Genomic DNA, 20,595 nt, shown 5'->3' on the forward strand with positions numbered 1-20,595 from the left:
AGGCTAGGCTGGTGATGGCAGAAAGCAGATTAAGGCACAGCGACATTGTTGGGACTACCTGCATTGGAAGACAGGGGCTTGGGACAACACAAGTGCAAAGGTGGGGAACAGCGGACACAGTTAGTAGGAGGAAGATGGTCCAAGACAACATCAGGAAAATGGAAGAAGAGATACGGAAAGCAAAGATGGTGGAAATGGGAGCACAGGGTGCATGGACCAGATGGGAGACAACTGAAAGGCGTCTTACATGGTCAGACATCTGGAAGTTGGAACCATGTAGAATCCAGTTCCTCCTGCGTTCAGTGTACGATGTTCTACCAACACCTACCAACTTGCATCGATCGGGAATGACAGAAACCCCCAACTGCTCGTTATGTGATCGTCCGGGAAACCTGGCCCATGTACTGTCATCGTGCAACACTGCTTTGACCCAGGGGAGATATACATGGAGGCACAACAAGGTTCTGCGGGAGCTAGCAGACACGTTGGAGAAAGAAAGGCAGAAAAAGAGGAGATGTATGAAACAACAACCCTACATCAACTTTGTAAGATCTGGAGAGGCAGGCAGTAAAGCAACAGCACACCAGAGAGGGATACTGGACGGAGCTCAGAATTGGGAGATGCGAGTTGACTTGGGACAAAGACTGGCTTTTCCAGAGGTCGTCCAAACCAACCTGCGTCCAGATATTCTACTCTGGTCACAGCAAGGGAAGAGGATGATAATGATTGAGCTTACTGTCCCCTGGGAGGAGCGGTGTCAAGAGGCATACGAACGGAAAAGAGAAAAGTACGCCAACCTTGCTGATGACGTGAGAGCAAAAGGATGGTGTGTGTGGGTCATGCCAGTAGAGATGGGGTGCAGAGGATTCCCTGCACAGTCCATGTGGAGGATGTTTGCTGCTGTAGGCATCCGGGGGAAAGACCGAAGGGCAGCTGTACAACGACTGGCAACAACAGCAGAGAAGTCGTCTAGCTGGCTTTGGTGGAGAAGGGAGGACAGGTGCTGGAATCCATCCATCGACGGACAGTGATTTGGCCAATCACTGTCGACTCGCCACCTTTAGGGCGTTCCAGGATAGGAGTCGAAACGCCCAGTGAGAGGTGGTCCTGGCTGACGACGTCGATGGATTTTGCAGTCAGAAGACTGTATGAAGGTAACAAGAAATATCTGGCATAGTTTTAATGCTGGTGGTTATAATATAAAACTGCTGGTGAAATAAATGAACGAACTAATGTGTTTCAGCACAGAAAACAAAATTATATCAGTTTGAATCGTGAATCAGGAATATGATTTTATTAATGTGTCATTTGAAAAAGAAACATCCACTTATTCAGCTTGCATTTAACTTAACTTTGTTTCGTTTTTTACTGCATATCTGTATTTTGCATTAATCGCTACATTGACCTATCACATACTTCATCTTGACCAGTAATGCCACCTGTCGCTTCATATCCGGGCCAAAAGAAAATTATACGGCTATGCCGAAAAACAATTCAACTTTACCTTTAAATAACTGAATCTTGTATATGCATGTGAATGCTTTCTAATCCTTTAAAATAATATTTTCAACAAACTTGATAAGTGGGGGTAGTGGGATGAGGGTTGGACAGGATGGGTTGGTGTAGCCATAAGATATCTTAGATAATATGTTTTGAGGAAAAAAACAACCTCCGGTCCAGTGTAAACATTAAAGTGCATACAACCCAGTTACACTCCCAACACGAGTGTAATCCCCATGTAGAATGCATGCAGTGTAAACAAACCAGTGTAATGTAGAATGCCTACCTTGGATTTTTCCTTCTAATTGTGCGATAGCGGATTTGTAAATTAGATACAAGACATTAGCAACATGCTAAAATTTTTCACTCCGTATAATCTTCATAAGAACATATAAGGACTACTTTCTATAACCTACCGTGCAGGGATATACTTGGTCTGTCTTAGGTCACAGGTTACTGCATGTGTACATAATTTGGTGGTAACCCTATTTTTGCGGAAGTTTTATGATAGCATTTTTTGAGCATATAGATAAGGCACTGTCAGTGCTAAATTGCGGTTACGCTAATTACATTTTTGACAATGTATTTCCATTGTATATACTGTAGAAGTACCAATTCATCCAATAGCTTTTCTGTAAATATTTGATAACAAGCTAAAATTTCAGGACACCAAATCATGTACATTTACAGTATGTATAAAGTCAGTTTTAGTTTGAACAGTTAATATTGCTGTACCACTAAACCTCAAGTGATGGCTACCCTCGAAAAATTCAAAAACCACTGGGTAATGAATTATTGGTCTATCTATCAGTCAGTCAAGTGTCGAGATGCTATTTTATTGATATACTGAGTAATCATTCAGGAAACTATAACAACTACCCTTATGTTAAGGGTATATGCTGGTACTTCAAAAGTTATTCAAAAGAGTTCCAAACTTTAATGACTTCTAACAAATGCAATAATGATATTATATTTATGTAAATATACACAATAATTAAAATCATTGGTTAACATACACAAGAATTAAAATCATTGGTTAAAACAAAGTTATTCATACACAAAAAAATATTTTCAAATGATATCTAAGGGAGATAACTCTAACACCAACCACAGGTATAATATTGAACATAGCATATATCCTTAAAGGAAAAGTTGAGATTACATCTGACTTCTGGATAAATGCTAAAGTTTAAATTTTGCTAGAAACAGTATGCTTCTGTTGTTGTACCACTGAATAAGATACTTAACCAATATTGTGCCAGCCTACCCAGCTGAATAAATGGCTATCATTAATTAATTATGTGATTTACATATCCTGAAAGTGAATTGCCAGTATGATTACATATCAAAGCGTGCCTTAACAAAAAGTTTACAAGCACTGTACATTTTATATATCACGGGTAAATGTGATAAAGAAATAAAGGTACTTTAAATAAAACAGTGACTCCGAATCTTTCTTACCTTCAAGCTAACCTAGATTTCAATAATCAGGTGAATTATATACCGTACAATACAAACAACACAACACACACTGACAAATATAAAGTGTGTAAATCAGACGGCATTAGAGAAAAGAGAAATCATTTACAAATTTTAGTTCAAATTCTAGTGTTTCATTCTGCTGTGAAAACAGAAGAGAACATGCAAGTCCCTAAAATGGTCTAATTTGCTAAGTTCCCCAAACTTTCATTTTAGAGCGAGACTTGAATTTTACACTGATTTTAACCATCTGAAGCATTCTGAACTAACTCTTACTGAAATGTATCTTTGTTTATAGTTCTTGTGCTAGCTAGCCTACCCAGCTGTATGAATTGATACCAAGTTTTCACAGTAATTCAATCTTCTACTCAAACTATTCAACATACTCTGTTTGCCTAAATCAACAAAGACCCCTAATGAAAGTGAATTACCATAATATAGATATGACTCTAACGTCTTCATCACATAGACAGAAACACAATGATAGTCAGAAAAATTAAATTAGGTGTAGAACTTCATACTGTAAAACACTTTATTTCACGATTTTAACTCTTCAGACATATTTGCCAATACATGTACATGATTTCAAAGCGCCTGATCTAGAAATGACATAAAACTCACGAATGATTTTTTGAATTTTTAATAAATCCCATGTGAAATAAAACTGCTTTACAGTATGTGGGAATGACTTATTAGCACAACAGTAACTATTTTCATGGAGAACATTTTAGAGATATAGTGAAATGATTCCTGCACGAAAATCGCTAAGATAAAATTACCGTTAAAATCAATTATCTAAGTACATGTATATACATTTACAGTATCTGATAGCATGCAAGAAGCTATGACTGGGTTGGTCAAGCCATGAAGCCCTAGCTGGCAAGAAATACAATACATGGCCAGTGAGAAAGACTGGTCACTGTGGTCAGTACGACTAATACTGCTGTGATTTTGAGGGATAGGGCTTACCTTGAGGTACATGATGAGGTTGTTGAAGAGTTGAGCTGACCGGTCAGTTTTGTCGTTGAGACACTGAAAAAAAATCAGGAAATGAACTGACCACTCTCTTTAAAATCTTTAAAGGCATGACATCTGACCACTCTCTTGTTAAACTCTTTAAAGGCATGACATCTGACCACTCTCTTGTAAAACTCTTTAAAGGCATGACACCTGACCACTGTCTAGTTAAAATCTTTAAAGGCACGAAATCTGACCACTCCCTTGTTAAAATCTTTAAAGGCACGACATCTCAGAAAAAGTGTAACTATGATTAATCGTGGAATATATGTATATATACAATACTTAAAGATACATGCTTTATGAGATTTCTACCCTCAAAAAGTTTGAACTTCTCATTTTATCGTTTAAAGTCAATAAATAATTAACTGTATCACAAAGCAATGCTATCGTGCTCTGTCTTTATCTTTGGTATGTAGTTTTGTGTGTTACAAGCAATCACACTGTTATTATTATGTTTTTCATTTGTTGGTGTTAGTTAGATATTGCATGTTATGTACATTTACAATAACTTACATTTGCGTACAGATTCCACAGGTTTTTGACGGTAAGAAAATCCTTTAATTCTACACCATTCTCCAGAAAGAGCTCAACAAAAGCTTTCTTGTCCTGAATCAAAGCTGTCGTCATGGCATCATGGAGGGAAGTCTGTCAACAAACAAAACATCAGAACTTTCACAATTCAAACACTTTTGTTCTCTAGCTAAGTCTTTGGATTTTTAAAAAAATCTGTAAACATTTAACAAAACAGTTCAGCGAATCACGGTCCCAGACTGAATGCGATTTTTTTATATGTAGGTCAAAGGTCAAAATGTAGGTCAGTCTGACCATCTTTTGATACATGACACATTTCTTACCAATGTAAACCCATATCCCAAGTATAAAGTTACAGTAACAAGTAGTGTAGGAAATAGAGTCCAGATAAGGTTTATCTTTACTGTCAAAATGTAGGGGGAAAAATGACCTATTTTTGGTTAATGACATTGCCTGACCTTGGTGACAACATGTCCCAAGTGAAAGGTTCCAGTGAGAAGCATTGGCGGATTTGGAGAACCCGGTGAAAAACCTCTGACCTATGGTCAGTAGCAGGCAACTGCCCCAAAAGTATAGGAAGGAAGGAAGGAAGGAAGGAAGGAAGATAATCCCTCCCCTAGGTATGGTAAGGGACAATAATATAGTAAGTCAATGATGACAAGTGGAACTTCAAACCAGAGAATATTTGTGAGAAAACAGTGATTTACTTACACCAAATATTGTTTTCTTTGCGGACGAGAAGATCGTGTTTTTGGCGACATCACTTCTATTCCAGGCCAGGGCCAGGGACAACTGGGCTGACTGGTTGGACTTGTTGGCTGTCAATACAAAAAACAATATAATAAACTACTGTCTACCTCACACCGATATAATAGCTGTAGCATAAATGAACACAGAAGACTTTAGCGTTGTCATTCATCCTGTATTTTATATCATAGGAGAAGGAAAGATCTCGCTGTAATCTCCTGTGAGAATTATTGGATCATACCTGGCCAGAGTCTTAACTACCTTCCTCAACTTCAGAAAACTGCTTATCTTAAAACTTTCCATAACTTCAGAAAACTGCTTATCTTAAAACTTTCCATACAACTTCAGTTTGGTTTGTTTTTGTTTAACGTCCTATTAACAACCAGGGTCATTTAAGGATGTGCCAGGTTTTGGAGGTGGAGGAAAGCCGGAGTACCCAGAGAAAAAACCACCGGTATACGGTCAGTACCTGGCAACTGCCCCACGTAGGTTTCAAACTCGCAACCCAGAGGTGGAGGGCTAGTGATAAAGTGTCAGGACACCTTAACCACTTGGCCACCGCAGCCCCACTCCATAACTTCAGAAAACTCCTTATTAAAACTTTCAATTAAAAAGTATAATAGAGTTTAAGGAATGCTCCTTTACCAAGATTTTTTCCAATAAATTTTTCCATGGACAATTTTAAGTTAAAGAAATTCCTTAAGTTAAGGAACATTGATGAAATCATGACTGGAACAAATACTGATAAAATAGATACAGAAATCAGAAATCATACATGTGGTTTTATATATAAATTACATATAACATTTTTCTCCATGGTTGTATTTCCAAAGTGGTCAAGCTTTAACAGAAGTATTTCCAAAGTGGTCAAGTGTGACCTTTCACCCTTGAACCCTGACCAATGACTCCAAAATCTAACTAGGTGTTGAACTAAATATGTTTGAGAGGTTCATGAGAGATCTTTTAAACAATCTTATCACGGACTGACATGTGGCTGACACACAAAAGAATATGTTGTACTGTAAACGTGGAAATTTATGTGAGGGGGAAATTTACACTAATTACGCGGATCCCTTAGCTTTGATCGTTAAAATTTTCCCCAAATGTATTATTTTGATATTAATTTTAGTAAACTTGAACTACAAATGAAGGTGGGTCAATCGCGAAAATTACCCCCGCGTGTATAGTTTATGTATCGATATTGCGAAATTAAACCCCCGCGAAAATAACCACGTTTACAGTATATAATGTACATTTTATATGACTTGACCATATGTAAGATGGCGCGACTCAATATGTTATCAAGATTAAATAAAGCCTATCGTTATCATTATTATTATACTATTTTATCTTTAATAATTTGGGGGAGGAGGGGTATAAATAAAACCTATATAACAATTTGGTTTATTTAACTTTTTTCTTCAAAAGTGGACAAGTGTGACCTTTGACCCTTTGACTTTTAAACCTAGACAGATGACATTCAAATATAGTCATAAAGACAAACAGATTTTTTTACGAAGTGATGGGGGTTACCAGATATTAAGCATATCAAGACCTGTTGGAGGAATAGAAACATCATCACACATCTCTCATGAATGTGATTGTATACTATATTTAGCAACAAGAATTATAAATTGTGTGATGCGTCTTGCATGCGCGTGATTAAAATGTGATGTAATAATGATAATAATGGAATTACGTAGTACTATAGGGCTTGTGAGCCTCATGCAAAAAAAAGGTGTGTATATTTGTGTTCGTGTATGTGTGTGTGTGTGTATGTGTGTGTAAATGTTTAATCCTGATAGTCTGGTGTAATAATTCCTTTTATGAGGAAGTTCTCTGACTATTGTATGCATATATTGGACATGTTTTGATTTCTAAATTTCATATCTTAATAATTTTTCACACAGAAAATAGTCTTAATCTGTAATTATAACAGAGAAGATATAATGATAAGATTAAAAAATATCAAACATATGAATATTTAAACAAGAGGCCCATGGGGCCTGTATCGCTCACCTGGTTGGATTTGACCAAATGTCAAAATAATGTTCATGTTCAATTCCTTTTGTTTGTTAACCTCAAACAATGCTATTTATGGTTATAGCGTGGGGATCCCAACTGCTTTAAAGAAATAATGAAGTCCAGACTCTCTGAGTTTACAACATGCATTTATAACTTTATGACTAGTAGTGATTTAAAGGAATTACATCTATTTCCCATATGGGGCCCCGCCCCTTTTGCCCCTCGGGGGTCAGAGTCACCATTTATGCAAAATCTGTTCCCCTTCCCCCAAGAATGTTTCTTACCAAATTGGGTTCAAATCCATTCATAACTTTATGACAAGTAGTGATTTTAAGGAATTACCTCTATTTCCCCATTAGGCCCCGCCCCTTTGGCCCCTTGGGGGTCAGAGTCACCATTTATGCAAAATCTGTTCCCCTTCCCCAAAGAACGTTTCTTACTAAATTGGGTTCAAATCCATTGATAAATTTATGACTAGTAGCGATTTAAAGGAATTACCTCTATTTCCCATATGGGGCCCTGCCCCTTTGGCCCCTCGGGGGTCAGAGTCACCATTTATGCAAAATCTGTTCCCCTTCCCCAAAGGATGTTTCTTATTAAATTGGGTTCAAATCCATTCATAACTTTATGACTAGTAGCGATTTGAAGGAATTACCTCTATTTCCCCATTAGGCCCCGCCCCTTTGGCCCCTTGGGGGTCAGAGTCACCATTTATGCAAAATCTGTTCCCCTTCCCCAAAGAATGTTTCTTACCAAATTGGGGTTCAAATCCATTCATAACTTTATGACTTGTAGCGATTTAAAGGAATTGCCTCAATTTCCCCTATTGGGCCCCGCCCCTCAGGCCCCTTGGGGGTCAGAGTCACCATTTATGCAAAATCTGTTCCCCTTCCCCCAAGAATGTTTCTTACCAAATTGGGATCAAATCCATTCATAACTTTATGACTAGTAGCGATTTAAAGGAATTACCTCTATTTCCCCATTAGGCCCCGCCCCTTTGGCCCCTTGGGGGTCAGAGTAACCATTTATGCAAAATCTGTTCCCCTTTCCTGAAGGATGTTTCTGACCAAATTGGGTTCAAATTGTTAAATCCATTCATAACTTTATGACTAGTAGCGATTTGAAGGAATTACCTCTATTTCCCCTAATGGGCCCGCCCCTTTGGCCCCTTGGGGGTCAGAGTAACCATTTATGCAAAATCTGTTCCCCTTCCCCAGAGGATGTTTCTGACCAAATTGGGTTCAAATCCATTCATAACTTTATGACTAGTAGCGATTTGAAGGAATTACCTCTATTTCCCATATGGGGCCCCGCCCCTTTGGCCCCTTGGGGGTCAGAGTCACTATTTATGCAAAATCTGTTCCCCTTCCCCAAAGGATGTTTCTGACCAAATTGGGTTCAAATCCATTCATAACTTTATGACTAGTAGCGATTTGAAGGAATAACCTCTATTTCCCCATTAGGCCCCGCCCCTTTGGCCCCTTGGGGGTCAGAGTCACCATTTATGCAAAATCTGTTCCCCTTCTCCAAAGGATGTTTCTGACCAAATTGGGTTCAAATCCATTCATAACTTTATGACTAGTAGCGATTTAAAGGAATTGCCTCAATTTCCCCTATTGGGCCCCGCCCCTCAGGCCCCTTGGGGGTCAGAGTCACCATTTATGCAAAATTTGATCCCCTTCTGCCAAGGATGTTTCTGACCAAATTTGGTCAAAATCCAATAAGAACTTTTTGACTAGTAGCGATTTGAAGCAAATGTTGACGGACGGACGACGGACGACGGACGCTGCACCATGGCATAAGCTCACCGGACCTTCGGTCCAGGTGAGCTAATAAATTAATAGATGAGTATTCAAATAAATGAATGAATATTCAAATAAATAAATGAATAATCAAATAAATGAATGAATATTCCAAAAATAATTACAAAAATATCAAATATAATTGATAAGCTGTATATACATAATGTATCTATATGTTGTTACAAGTATGTACAGTTATTTATGGATGATTTTGAAAACAACAATGCATTATGGGTAAGATCATATTAATAACAGTTCCAGAAAGTAGGTAACCTCAAAAATTACCAAAATGTGCATTTCTATCTTTTTTTTAAGAGAATGAAGTTTTCAAAATCATCCATTGAAAGTAAGAATAAGCTATTTTTTCACCAAGCACACAATTTTTTGGATTATTGATTTATTTTTTAAAATAAAATACCAAACCAAACATTGTTATTCTATTTTCAAGATTATTGGTTCATTCAACAAGTGGGTCTTAATGGCAACCTGAGTTCCCAAATATTTCACCAAAATTGACCATTTTTGAACCCACCCATCACCCTTGGGGGTCAGTCAGGGCCAACAGGTGCATACCATCAAACTGTCATCCCATGCTGATAATATTAAACAAGTTAGAATGAATTCCAATAGAAATCAAACAAATGATAGTCAAAAATGTGATTTTCCTATATAAACTATAGTAAAGTTACCACCCCCCCCCCCCCCCCCCCCCTCCTCCTCCCCAGGGGCAAATGTGCAACCCCAGGGTCACAAAATTCACAATTTTAGTAAAGCACCTTAGGACCCTTCCATCTTTAAAGAGTATTTGATTCTATCATATCTGAATAGTGAGAATTCATTTTTTAATTTCATGCTTCTTGGCCCTTCTCATCAGTCCCTGTAGGTCAGTCAGAGCCATTTTAGGTTTATCAAACTGTCATTCCATCCTGACAATTCTAACCAGGATGATCTTTTATGGCAATTAGACAAAACAGACTCGGAAATATGATTTCCTTCTAAAAACTATAGAAAAATTCACCCCCTCCCCAGGGGAAAACGCCAGACCCCCAGGGTCATGAAATTCTAATTTTGGTAAAGCAAATTCAGAATTTTCCATCTATGAAAGAGTAAATGTATTTGATTCTTCCTGATCTGGGTCTTCAGAAGAAGATTTTTGAGATTTCATATAGATCTAATTGTGCCACTTCCCATATAGCTCACAAATTTCGTCAATATTTGGCCATGAAAAGATTCTGTGAAAATTCAATGAAATTGGTCCAGGGGTTTTGGGTAAGAATATGGAAATGTAAATTGTTAACTACAGACAACGCATGGCGACAGACAAAAGACATTTTGAATAAGACAATTGAGACTTTGTCTCATGTAACCTTTTCGTTACCCTACACCAAAAATCGCCGACAATTTTTTTTCTCGAAAACAACAAAGAATTTCGACATAATACCACAACCATAATTCTAACTCAAAATCGGTATGAGCATAAAATTAGATTTACGTGAAGATCTCAAACCTTGAAAAAAAAAAACAACCATTATTCTAACTCAAAATCGGTATGAGCATAAAATTAGATTTACGTGAAGATCTCAAACCTTGAAAAAAAAAAATCATGACTCAACCGATGATACTTTTCATAAATATTTTTAAGATAATTAAGCAAACATGATTTTTTTTTTTATTTAATAGGAATTAAAGAAATGTCCAAATTAGAAACATTTCCTTTTTGTTTCCTATAAAATAAATTTGGAGTTTGGTTGTTTGGCATAAATATAATAGGTTTGTTAACATATAACAAGTTTTCTCATTTTGAAATTCAACATATATAATACAAATTAAAAATAAATAACACAAGAGTTTTCTCATTTCAAAATTAAACATATGCTACAAATTAAAAACAAATAACACAAGTTAATTAATTGATTGATTAAGCGTACTGTAGATTAATTAACCGAATACATGGTAATTTTATACTGCAGTGTTATTTATATATAAACATAAATTGCAAAAATTTTGCATTTTTTTTCTCTCGAAAATCTTTAAATAACAATATACATCAGTGACTTATTTCTGTCATGAATTCAGCTTTAAAGTTTAAACATTTTTCATTGACTGACACAGCAGACAAAACGATGAAAGCTCGTCAATTTCGACATTTCATTTAAGTTGAACACTGCAAAACAAAACCAAGATGTATATACCGCAGACATGTTGGGAATTGATCAGATCACGGGTTGAAAGTCCGAAAATCTACCTTAACGACCCCTGCATACCAGTATATGTATCAGCATTATAATTGACAAATTAGCCAAAAAGGATAATTTATGATAGTTTATTTTTTCTGAATTTACTTTTAATATGACAAAATGGGGGAAAAATGCCGATTTTTTTTTTTTTTATTTCATTAGCACTTTCTGATGCCTGGCAAATTTCTGGACAAAAAAATTGGGGGTAATAATTCCCAGCATGTTTAAATAAGCGTAGATTCGTTAAAAATATGCTTGTTTGTTTGTTTGTTGTCATAAAAAAAAGTTAGCAAGTGAAAAAAAAAAAAAATCCAAACAACATTTTTATTACCATCTTCATTATCCACAGTTGCTGAAAAATGGCAGATCATTTATATTTGTGGACGGTCATGTAATACAAATCACTTAGTTTTCAACCTTAATTACCATATCATATGTGGCACAAAGGGGGAATTGTTGTCTCCCTTGATAAATTACGATTACCATGTACATATTGTAAAGGTTCAGAAATAAGAAAGTAACTTACTGGATTTTTTTTTTTTCCCACGCTCAAATGATTTCATTTCTCAGAACTTTCATACATGTACAGATTACTGCCAAGGCTGGAACCCTGGATTCAGCATCCATATGTATATCGGTCCTCTTGCAAGAGGGCTCTCATTAACCATTAAACATTCCTTCATTCAGTAATTAATTAATTATCATTTGAATAATCATGATTTTGTCGTGCATTTTTAATTAATTCTGGTGCTCGAAAAACCCATGTGCAATCATCCACGAAACTTACTGGATTTACAGACAATGAAATTCCGTTTGTTGGTAATTGTACTGAACAGCAAAAGACTTTTTGAACTTTGAGGTTCGACAAATAACAATAAATATCCAATAATAAACATAAAAAAAATCATGATATGAACCTTCAAAGGCTTATATTATAGGACTAGACAGGGCTCAAAGTGGATATTTTTAACAGGTGGCCTATTTGGCTACCAAGTCATAAAATCTAGGCGCCAATTGGAAAAGTTAGTCGCCCGGCCAAGTTGTCTTACATTTTTAAAGAAAAATCTTTTAATTCTTTAGTTCAGTGTAACATCTCCCTGTAACTTTTTCAATTGTGAATGTCATTTTAGAATTGACAGCAACCTTTGAAAGATTAACCAAATCGCAAATTTACACAAGTGGCCATGCAGGCGCCTTATAGGTCAATAACTGGTCACAAATGGTGAATTTAAGGCGCCATGGCCACTAAAATAGGCGCCACTTTGAGCTCTGCTAGACTCCGACAGGTGGGCTTATCACAAGGTATGGGTTTATTAATAGGTAACTACAAAGTAGATACAAATTATAAGCAATAATGTTTTTCTACTGCAGAGCTCGTAAAAAAGAAAAAGAATTTCAAAATAATGTAGCAAACACTGTCAAGACCAACTGGAACAACATATTAAACTTTTTAACATTTTAGAAAATTATCTCCCTTTGATTGCTGATTGGCACAAAGTCAGCCAACAATTTAATTTCCTTAACTTCAGAAATTCCATGTCTAAATAAAACTAAGTAAAAAGAAAGGACTTAATTAATAATCTCCATCTCACCGACAATATGTTTTACAAGCAAAATATTGCTATCATTTTTTGGCGCAAAGCATGTTTATTTTGAATCAACACAAACAAGATATTGAAACTCACCTTTCAACAGGGCATTCAAAATGGCTTTATCGAGGTCTTTGTTCTCAGCATCGCCCAAGTTGAAGACAGTTATCTGAAAAATATAGTGAAACACAGTGTTAGAAAAACTTGATATTATTTGTGTGTGAATTCTATTTGATACTGTTATCGTTACTCTTAAATCTGTGTACTCTTTGTGAAAGTGTCAAATATAGCCTATTCAATGATTCGATGTCCTTTTATTCCACAACGGTTTTAAATATTCATTCTCTACATTCATAAACTATATTTATATGCAATATATATAAATAATCTATAAGTAGTTCTGCTCAATATCTTAAATTTGTATTCATTCGTATTTGTAAGTAAATGTATTTTAAATCATTGTGTATAAATTCTAACAAATACCTTCTTTATATTGAGGATAAGTTCAACAATATTTATGCATAATCAAATTAAATCTGAGGCCTAATCAAATTCAATAAAAATTGGCTGCTTGAAAAAGCTGAATTTAAAATTCATTTTATCTTATTAATTTGCTGTTGTCCATGTAATTCTGAAAAGCCTTCTTAAAAGTGAAACCATATGAAGTTAGTGTCATGATCATGTGACATAATGTCAGATGATCTAGTATCATGTGACCTAGTGTTATCAGACTCAGTATCATGTGACCTTGTGTACGTCATGTGACTGTGACCCATGGTGTCATGTGACTTAGCATCGAGCAATCCTACCATTCTACGAGATCTGAGGGACTCCTCTAGCTGTTTCAGACATTGTGCTATTTTGGCCGGCTTGTTAGTCTCGCCAGGTTTCCATTCAAAATTGTTGGTGGCCATTTCCTCCATGGTCTGGTGGTAGTGCTGAGGGAAATGACTCCTGTCTTCACTGTTGAATGGAAACACAACTTATGTTAGGATGTACAAGGATGCATATGGGTTTTCCGGAATTAATAAACACCGAAATGAAGTAAAAATGAATGACAAAATCATGACGATTCTAATAAATGAATAAAATAAATAACAAAATGAATGAATAATAATTTGGTGGTGAATCAGAGCCTTCTTGAAAGAGGACATGTATTTGTACTGATGCTGTACAGATTTTGAATCCAGAGTCCCCAAACCTGGGGCAGTAGTCTATATATGTATGAATCTTCTGGGCAATGAAACAATATCTAGCATATTTGTAAAAAAAAAAGTAAGGATGTACAAAGATATCTTTAGTACTGAAATACTCATAATAATAAATGTTCAGTTTTGAATTTCACTAATGACATTGACTTTACTGTAAATGCTTTGGTACATTCAAATTTGTCATGCATAACTGAATTTAAATAGATTTTAGAGATAATAATTCCTAAACACCTAGTTTGTAAATGACCTACTTCATGATATCCTTGGTTATGTGGTAACCGGCGGCGATGAAATCTGCTGCCCTCCCAGATCCCTCCAGAACTAGCACCGGAATTCCGTTTTTGATGGACTCGGAGACCGTCTTCATGGATCCGATACCTCCCTCTATGATCAGTGAGATGACTGGAGTGTTCACCTCTGTAACATTGAAACAGGTTCAGTGCATGTCACGCGAGTGTACGAATGTTGGTTGTTCCAATTATGCATGAAATTACGCTCAAAATGACAAAGTATTTAATATAAAACCATGGTTACCTCACTATGCAGGGGTAAAGCACACAGGCTCGAACAGGACGTTCACTTCTATCAAAGGATTGTGGGGGAGTGATTAGCTCACCTGGGTAGGGTCAAGGTAAGGATTTTCACATGCATGGTAAAGGTCAAACTGGGTCAAAGTGTCGCTTTCAACCAGTAGTTGCACTCATCTCTCATACGTCACAATAACAACTAAACACTGGAAATGTGGTTATTTCCGCACGGGTTTAATTTCACATTTTGTAAGTTAACTATATGCATGGTGATTATTTCCGCGATTTTTTACTTTTGCACTTTGTCTATAAATTCCACATCAATCACAAAATAATATGCATGGTGGAAATTTTTTCGGCTGAATAGTCATCATGTATTTAGCGTAAATTTCTCCCTAAGTTGCGTAATTTTCCACATTTACACTACAGACGTACAATATAGAGGTTACACAACGAGTGGTTGTTGGATATGGAATTTATCTCACACGAGTAAGCTAGTTACAAAAGACACTCGCTAAGGCTCGTGTCTTTTGTAACTTTAAAAAAATAACTTACGACTTACAATCACAATTTTATTCAGCATGATTTTGCTATAATATCACTCCTAAACTTCTAGTGAATGTTTTAACAAAATAAGAAATGAGTGAGGTGTATACTTTTTGACAAACAAGCTTTCCAAAAGCTTACCCCAAAAACTTTAAAGTGGGGCGGGACACCGATGCCGACGCCGGGGGTGCAGCATTAGCTCCGGTAAGCTAATGATAGTCCATCTGAGTATTTTTTAAAACAAAACTTACGCAGATTAGAGGTCATGCTCTCAGAACTACACAACATGTGAGAGATGGTCTTTTCCAGATTGGCCCTGAATTCAATCTCGCCCCCAAATTTCTCGCGTGAACCGTCATCTACAATGACGAAGTGAGTATGGTTGTGGTCCAGTGGCACAGTCCTCTTGCCTTTCTCAGCTTCCAGACCTTGTTTCGAGTATATGGCAGGGAAATTTCCATTCTCGTCCTGTTCAACAGAGAAGAAATTTTCACATTTTTGTTAAAATCATCTGGTAGCTTCCTTTAAGATCTATAAACTCGAATCACTTTTAATTTGTACATATTGAACTTAATATTCAATTCTAATATATTATACTGACTCATCAGACAGTCTACCTAAGCCTTCTCTTGAAAGTAATATTTAGTTGGTAATATTCACAGCAGATTTGATTTCACTATATTCGTGGTCATGAAAATTGAAATGCAAAATTAAACACACAACAAAATTGTATACAATACAATTATGAAGCAAGTTATACTATCTTATATACTATCTTCCTGATAGAAGCGCATAAGGGATCTTACAACGGTAGGCGACCAAATTACCTGGAGAAAACCCAGGTGGTCGGGATCAGTGAATTTAATCCTGGTCACTCTACCTGAAAGGACACTGCATTACCACTGCGACAACTGACCTCTCATAAATATCTGACCAACTGACCTCGTCCAGAGCATCCCTATTGGCGATAATGCCCCACAGTGGAACTCCGAGACAGACAATGTCCTTTTGTTTGCCATAGGTGAGGATGTACTCTCGGATGCCCTCTCCGACTATCTCCATCACACCTGTATGTGTACCTCCGGTAATGATCCAGGCACCTACATACGAATACAAATAACATTTATACAACAAGAGGCCCAGGGGCCTTAACGGTCATCTGACTCTAAATTAAAACCCTTATATTATTGTAGTATGCATTCTCTGTAGCAAGTATATAGTGGCACTGTTGGCCATGGTGGCCATCTTGGAATTCTGACCGACCCAATAAATAACAACACTTGGTCTGGACCATCTAAGGATAATTTCTGGTAAGTTAGAGCTGAATCCCACCGGTGGAATTTGAGAAGAAGTTTGAAATAGGTGTTCAGGAAAACCATGATTGCGCAATCATGTTACAAAATGGCCACCATTGCTGCCATGTCAAAGTTTTTACGAGACCGAAAAAATAACAACACTTTGTTGGTCCTCCTTCCTTAACATCCTCACCAATTTCCAGCTCAATGGCACCAGTGGAACTGGAGAAGAAGTTTAAAATGTGTTTTTCAAGATGGCTGCCATGGCGGCCATCTTGGATTTCAGACCAATCTAAAAAATAACAACACTTGGTCGGGATCATCTCAGGAACATTTCAGGTAAGTTTCAGCCCAACAGCACTGGTGTAACTTGAGAAGAAGTTTAAAATGTGTTTTTCAAGATGGTGGTTATGGCGGCCATCTTGGATTTCGGACCGACCCGAAAAATAATGAAATATAACAACACTTGGTTGGGATCATATCAGGATCATTTCAGGCAAGTTTTAGCTCAATAGCACTGGTGGAACTTGAGAAGAAGTTTTAAATGTGTTTTTCAAGATGGCGGCCTCAGCGGCCATCTTGGATTACGGACCGACCGGAAAAATAACTACACTTGGTCGAGATCATATCAGGATCATTTCAGGCAAGTTTCAGCTCAATAGCACTGGTGGAACTTGAGAAGAAGTTTAAAACGTGTTTTTCAAGATGGCGGCTATGGCGGCCATCTTGGATTACGGACCGACCGGAAAAATAACTACACTTGGTCGGGATCATATCAGGATCATTTCAGGCAAGTTTCAGCTCAATAGCACTGGTGGAACTTGAGAAGAAGTTTAAAATGTGTTTTTCAAGATGGTGGCTATGGCGGCCATCTTGGATTTCAGACCAATCTAAAAAATAACAACACTTGGTCGGGATCATCTCAGGATCATTTCAGGCAAGTTTCAGCTCAATAGCACTGGTGGAACTTGAGAAGAAATTTAAAATGTGTTTTTCAAGATGGCGGCTATGGCGGCCATCTTGGATTTCGGACCGACCCGAAAAATAACAACACTTGGTCGGGATCATATCAGGATCATTTCAGGCAAGTTTCAGTTCAATAGCACTGGTGAAACTTGAGAAGAAGTTTTAAATGTGTTTTTCAAGATGGCAGCTATGGCGGCCATCTTGGATTTCGGACCGACCCGAAAAATAACAACACTTGGTCGGGATCATTTCAGGATCATTTCTGGCAAGTTTCAGCCCAACAGCACTGGTGGAACTAGAGAAGAAGTTTAAAATGTGTTTTCAAAATGGCGGCTTTGGCGGCCATCTTGGATTTCGGACCAACCCGAAAAATAACAACACTTGGTCAGGACCATCTCAGGATCATTTCTGGCAAGTTTCATCTTAATCCCACTGGTGGAACTTGAGAAGAAGATTGAAATGTGAAAAGTTTACGGACGGCGGACGGCGCCCTTCGGGTCAGATGACCTAATAACAGTATATCAAAACTTGTCTATAACAGTATAGCAAACTTAATTGTCTATAACAGTATAGCAAAACCTGTCTATAGTAACCGTTCAGTAAAACTGTTGGCTAAAGAAAGGGAAACACTAGAAAAGATGAAATTCAGCATTTTTTAAACTTTGATTCTTTACACTAGATCTTATTTTCAAGTGCTCTGAAGTGAATCTGATAATAAAGAAAACAATGATATATCTACTGACAATGAAATATCTACTGACAATGAAATATCTACTGACAATGAAATATCCACTGACAATGAAATATCTACTGACTATGAAATATCTACTGACAATGAAATATCTACAATGAAATATCCACTGACAATGAAATATCTACTGACAAGTAAATATCTACTGACAATGAAATATCTACTGACAATGAAATATCTACTGACTCAATGAAATATCTACTGACAATGAAATATCTACTGACTAGGAAATATCTACTGACAATGAAATATCTACTGACAATGAAATATCTACCTACAATGAAATATCTACTGATGATGAAATATCTACTGACAATGAAATACCCACTGACAATGAAATATCCACTGACAATGAAATATCTACTGACAATGAAATATCCACTGACAATGAAATATCTACTGACAATGAAATATCCACTGACAATGAAATATCTACTGACTATGAAATATCTACTGACAATGAAATATCTACAATGAAATATCTACTGACAAGTAAATATCTACTGACAATGAAATATCTACTGACAATGAAATATCTACCTAGAATGAAATATCTACTGACAATGAAATATCTACTGACAATGAAATATCTACTGACAATGAAATATCCACTGACAATGAAATATCTACTGACTAGGAAATATCTACTGACAATGAAATATCTACAATGAAATATCCACTGACAATGAAATATCTACAATGAAATATCTACTGACAATGAAATATCTACTGACAATGAAATATCTACTGACAATGAAATATCTACTGACAATGAAATATCCACGGACAATGAAATATCTACTGACAAGTAAATATCTACTGACAATGAAATATCTACTGACTATGAAATATCTACTGACTCAATGAAATATCTACTGACAATGAAATATCTACTGACTATGAAATATCTACTGACAATGAAATATCTACTACTGACAATGAAATATCTACCTACAATGAAATATCTACTGATGATGAAATATCTACTGACAATGAAATATCCACTGACAATGAAATATCCACTGACAATGAAATATCCACTGACAATGAAATATCTACTGACTAGGAAATATCTACTGACAATGAAATATCCACTGACAATGAAATATCTACAATGAAATATCTACTGACAATGAAATATCAACAATGAAATATCTACTGACAAGTAAATATCTACTGACAATGAAATATCTACTGACAATGAAATATCTACTGACTCAATGAAATATCTACTGACAATGAAATATCTACTGACTATGAAATATCTACTGACAATGAAATATCTACTACTGACAATGAAATATCTACCTACAATGAAATATCTACTGATGATGAAATATCTACTGACAATGAAATATCCACTGACAATGAAATATCCACTGACAATGAAATATCTACTGACAATGAAATATCCACTGACAATGAAATATCTACTGACAATGAAATATCCACTGACAATGAAATATCTACTGACAATGAAATATCCACTGACAATGAAATATCTACAATGAAATATCTACTGACAAGTAAATATCTACTGACAATGAAATATCTACCTACAATGAAATATCCACTGACAATGAAATATCTACTGACAATGAAATATCTACTGACAATGAAATATCTACTGACAATGAAATATCCACTGACAATGAAATATCTACTGACATGAAATATCCACTGACAATGAAATATCTACTGACAATGAAATATCCACTGACAATGAAATATCTACTGACAATGAAATATCCACTGACAATGAAATATCTACTGACAAAGAAATATCCACTGACAATGAAATATCTACTGACAATGAAATATCTAATGACAATGAAATATCCACTGACAATGAAATATCTACTAACAATGAAATATCTACTGACAATGAAATATCTACTGACTATAAAATATCTACTGACAATGAAATATCTACTGACAATGAAATATCTACTGACTATGAAATATCCACTGACAATGAAATATCTACTGACAATGAAATATCCACGGACAATGAAATATCTACTGACAATGAAATATCTACTGACTATGAAATATCTACTGACAATGAAATATCTACTGACAATGAAATATCTACTGACAAGTAAATATCTACTGACAATGAAATATCTACTGACAATGAAATATCTACTGACAATGAAATATCCACTGACAATGACTTTAAGGAAATGCTGATTGAAATATGGTCTGAAGGTTTAAACATTTGTTAGTTATCTATCAAAGTTAAAATACATACCTGTGCTGAGTAATATATCAAAGTTAAAATACATACCTGTGCTGAGTTATATATTAAAGTTAAAATACATACCTGTGCCGAGTAATATATCAAAGTTATAATACATACCTGTGCT

At 36.0% G+C, this 20,595-nt stretch overlaps 1 protein-coding gene across 2 annotated transcripts in view; it reads right to left on the reverse strand.

The window, feature by feature from the left end:
* Positions 1 to 20,595, reverse strand: part of LOC117338359 (transient receptor potential cation channel subfamily M member-like 2) — a 69,818-nt gene that overhangs the window by 18,972 nt on the left and 30,251 nt on the right. For both annotated transcript variants that reach the window (XM_033899698.1, XM_033899689.1), the window contains 8 exons: positions 16,157 to 16,314; positions 15,466 to 15,682; positions 14,393 to 14,558; positions 13,740 to 13,893; positions 13,027 to 13,099; positions 5,242 to 5,348; positions 4,513 to 4,644; positions 3,949 to 4,011 (listed from right to left, as the gene is read on the reverse strand). In XM_033899698.1, coding sequence (XP_033755589.1) covers positions 3,949 to 4,011; positions 4,513 to 4,644; positions 5,242 to 5,348; positions 13,027 to 13,099; positions 13,740 to 13,893; positions 14,393 to 14,558; positions 15,466 to 15,682; positions 16,157 to 16,314 — 1,070 coding nt within the window. The remainder of the gene's footprint in view (positions 1 to 3,948; positions 4,012 to 4,512; positions 4,645 to 5,241; positions 5,349 to 13,026; positions 13,100 to 13,739; positions 13,894 to 14,392; positions 14,559 to 15,465; positions 15,683 to 16,156; positions 16,315 to 20,595) is intronic.

The sequence above is a fragment of the Pecten maximus genome, chromosome 1 (genome assembly GCF_902652985.1).
Source record: "Pecten maximus chromosome 1, xPecMax1.1, whole genome shotgun sequence".
In the NCBI taxonomy this organism is placed as follows: domain Eukaryota; kingdom Metazoa; phylum Mollusca; class Bivalvia; order Pectinida; family Pectinidae; genus Pecten; species Pecten maximus.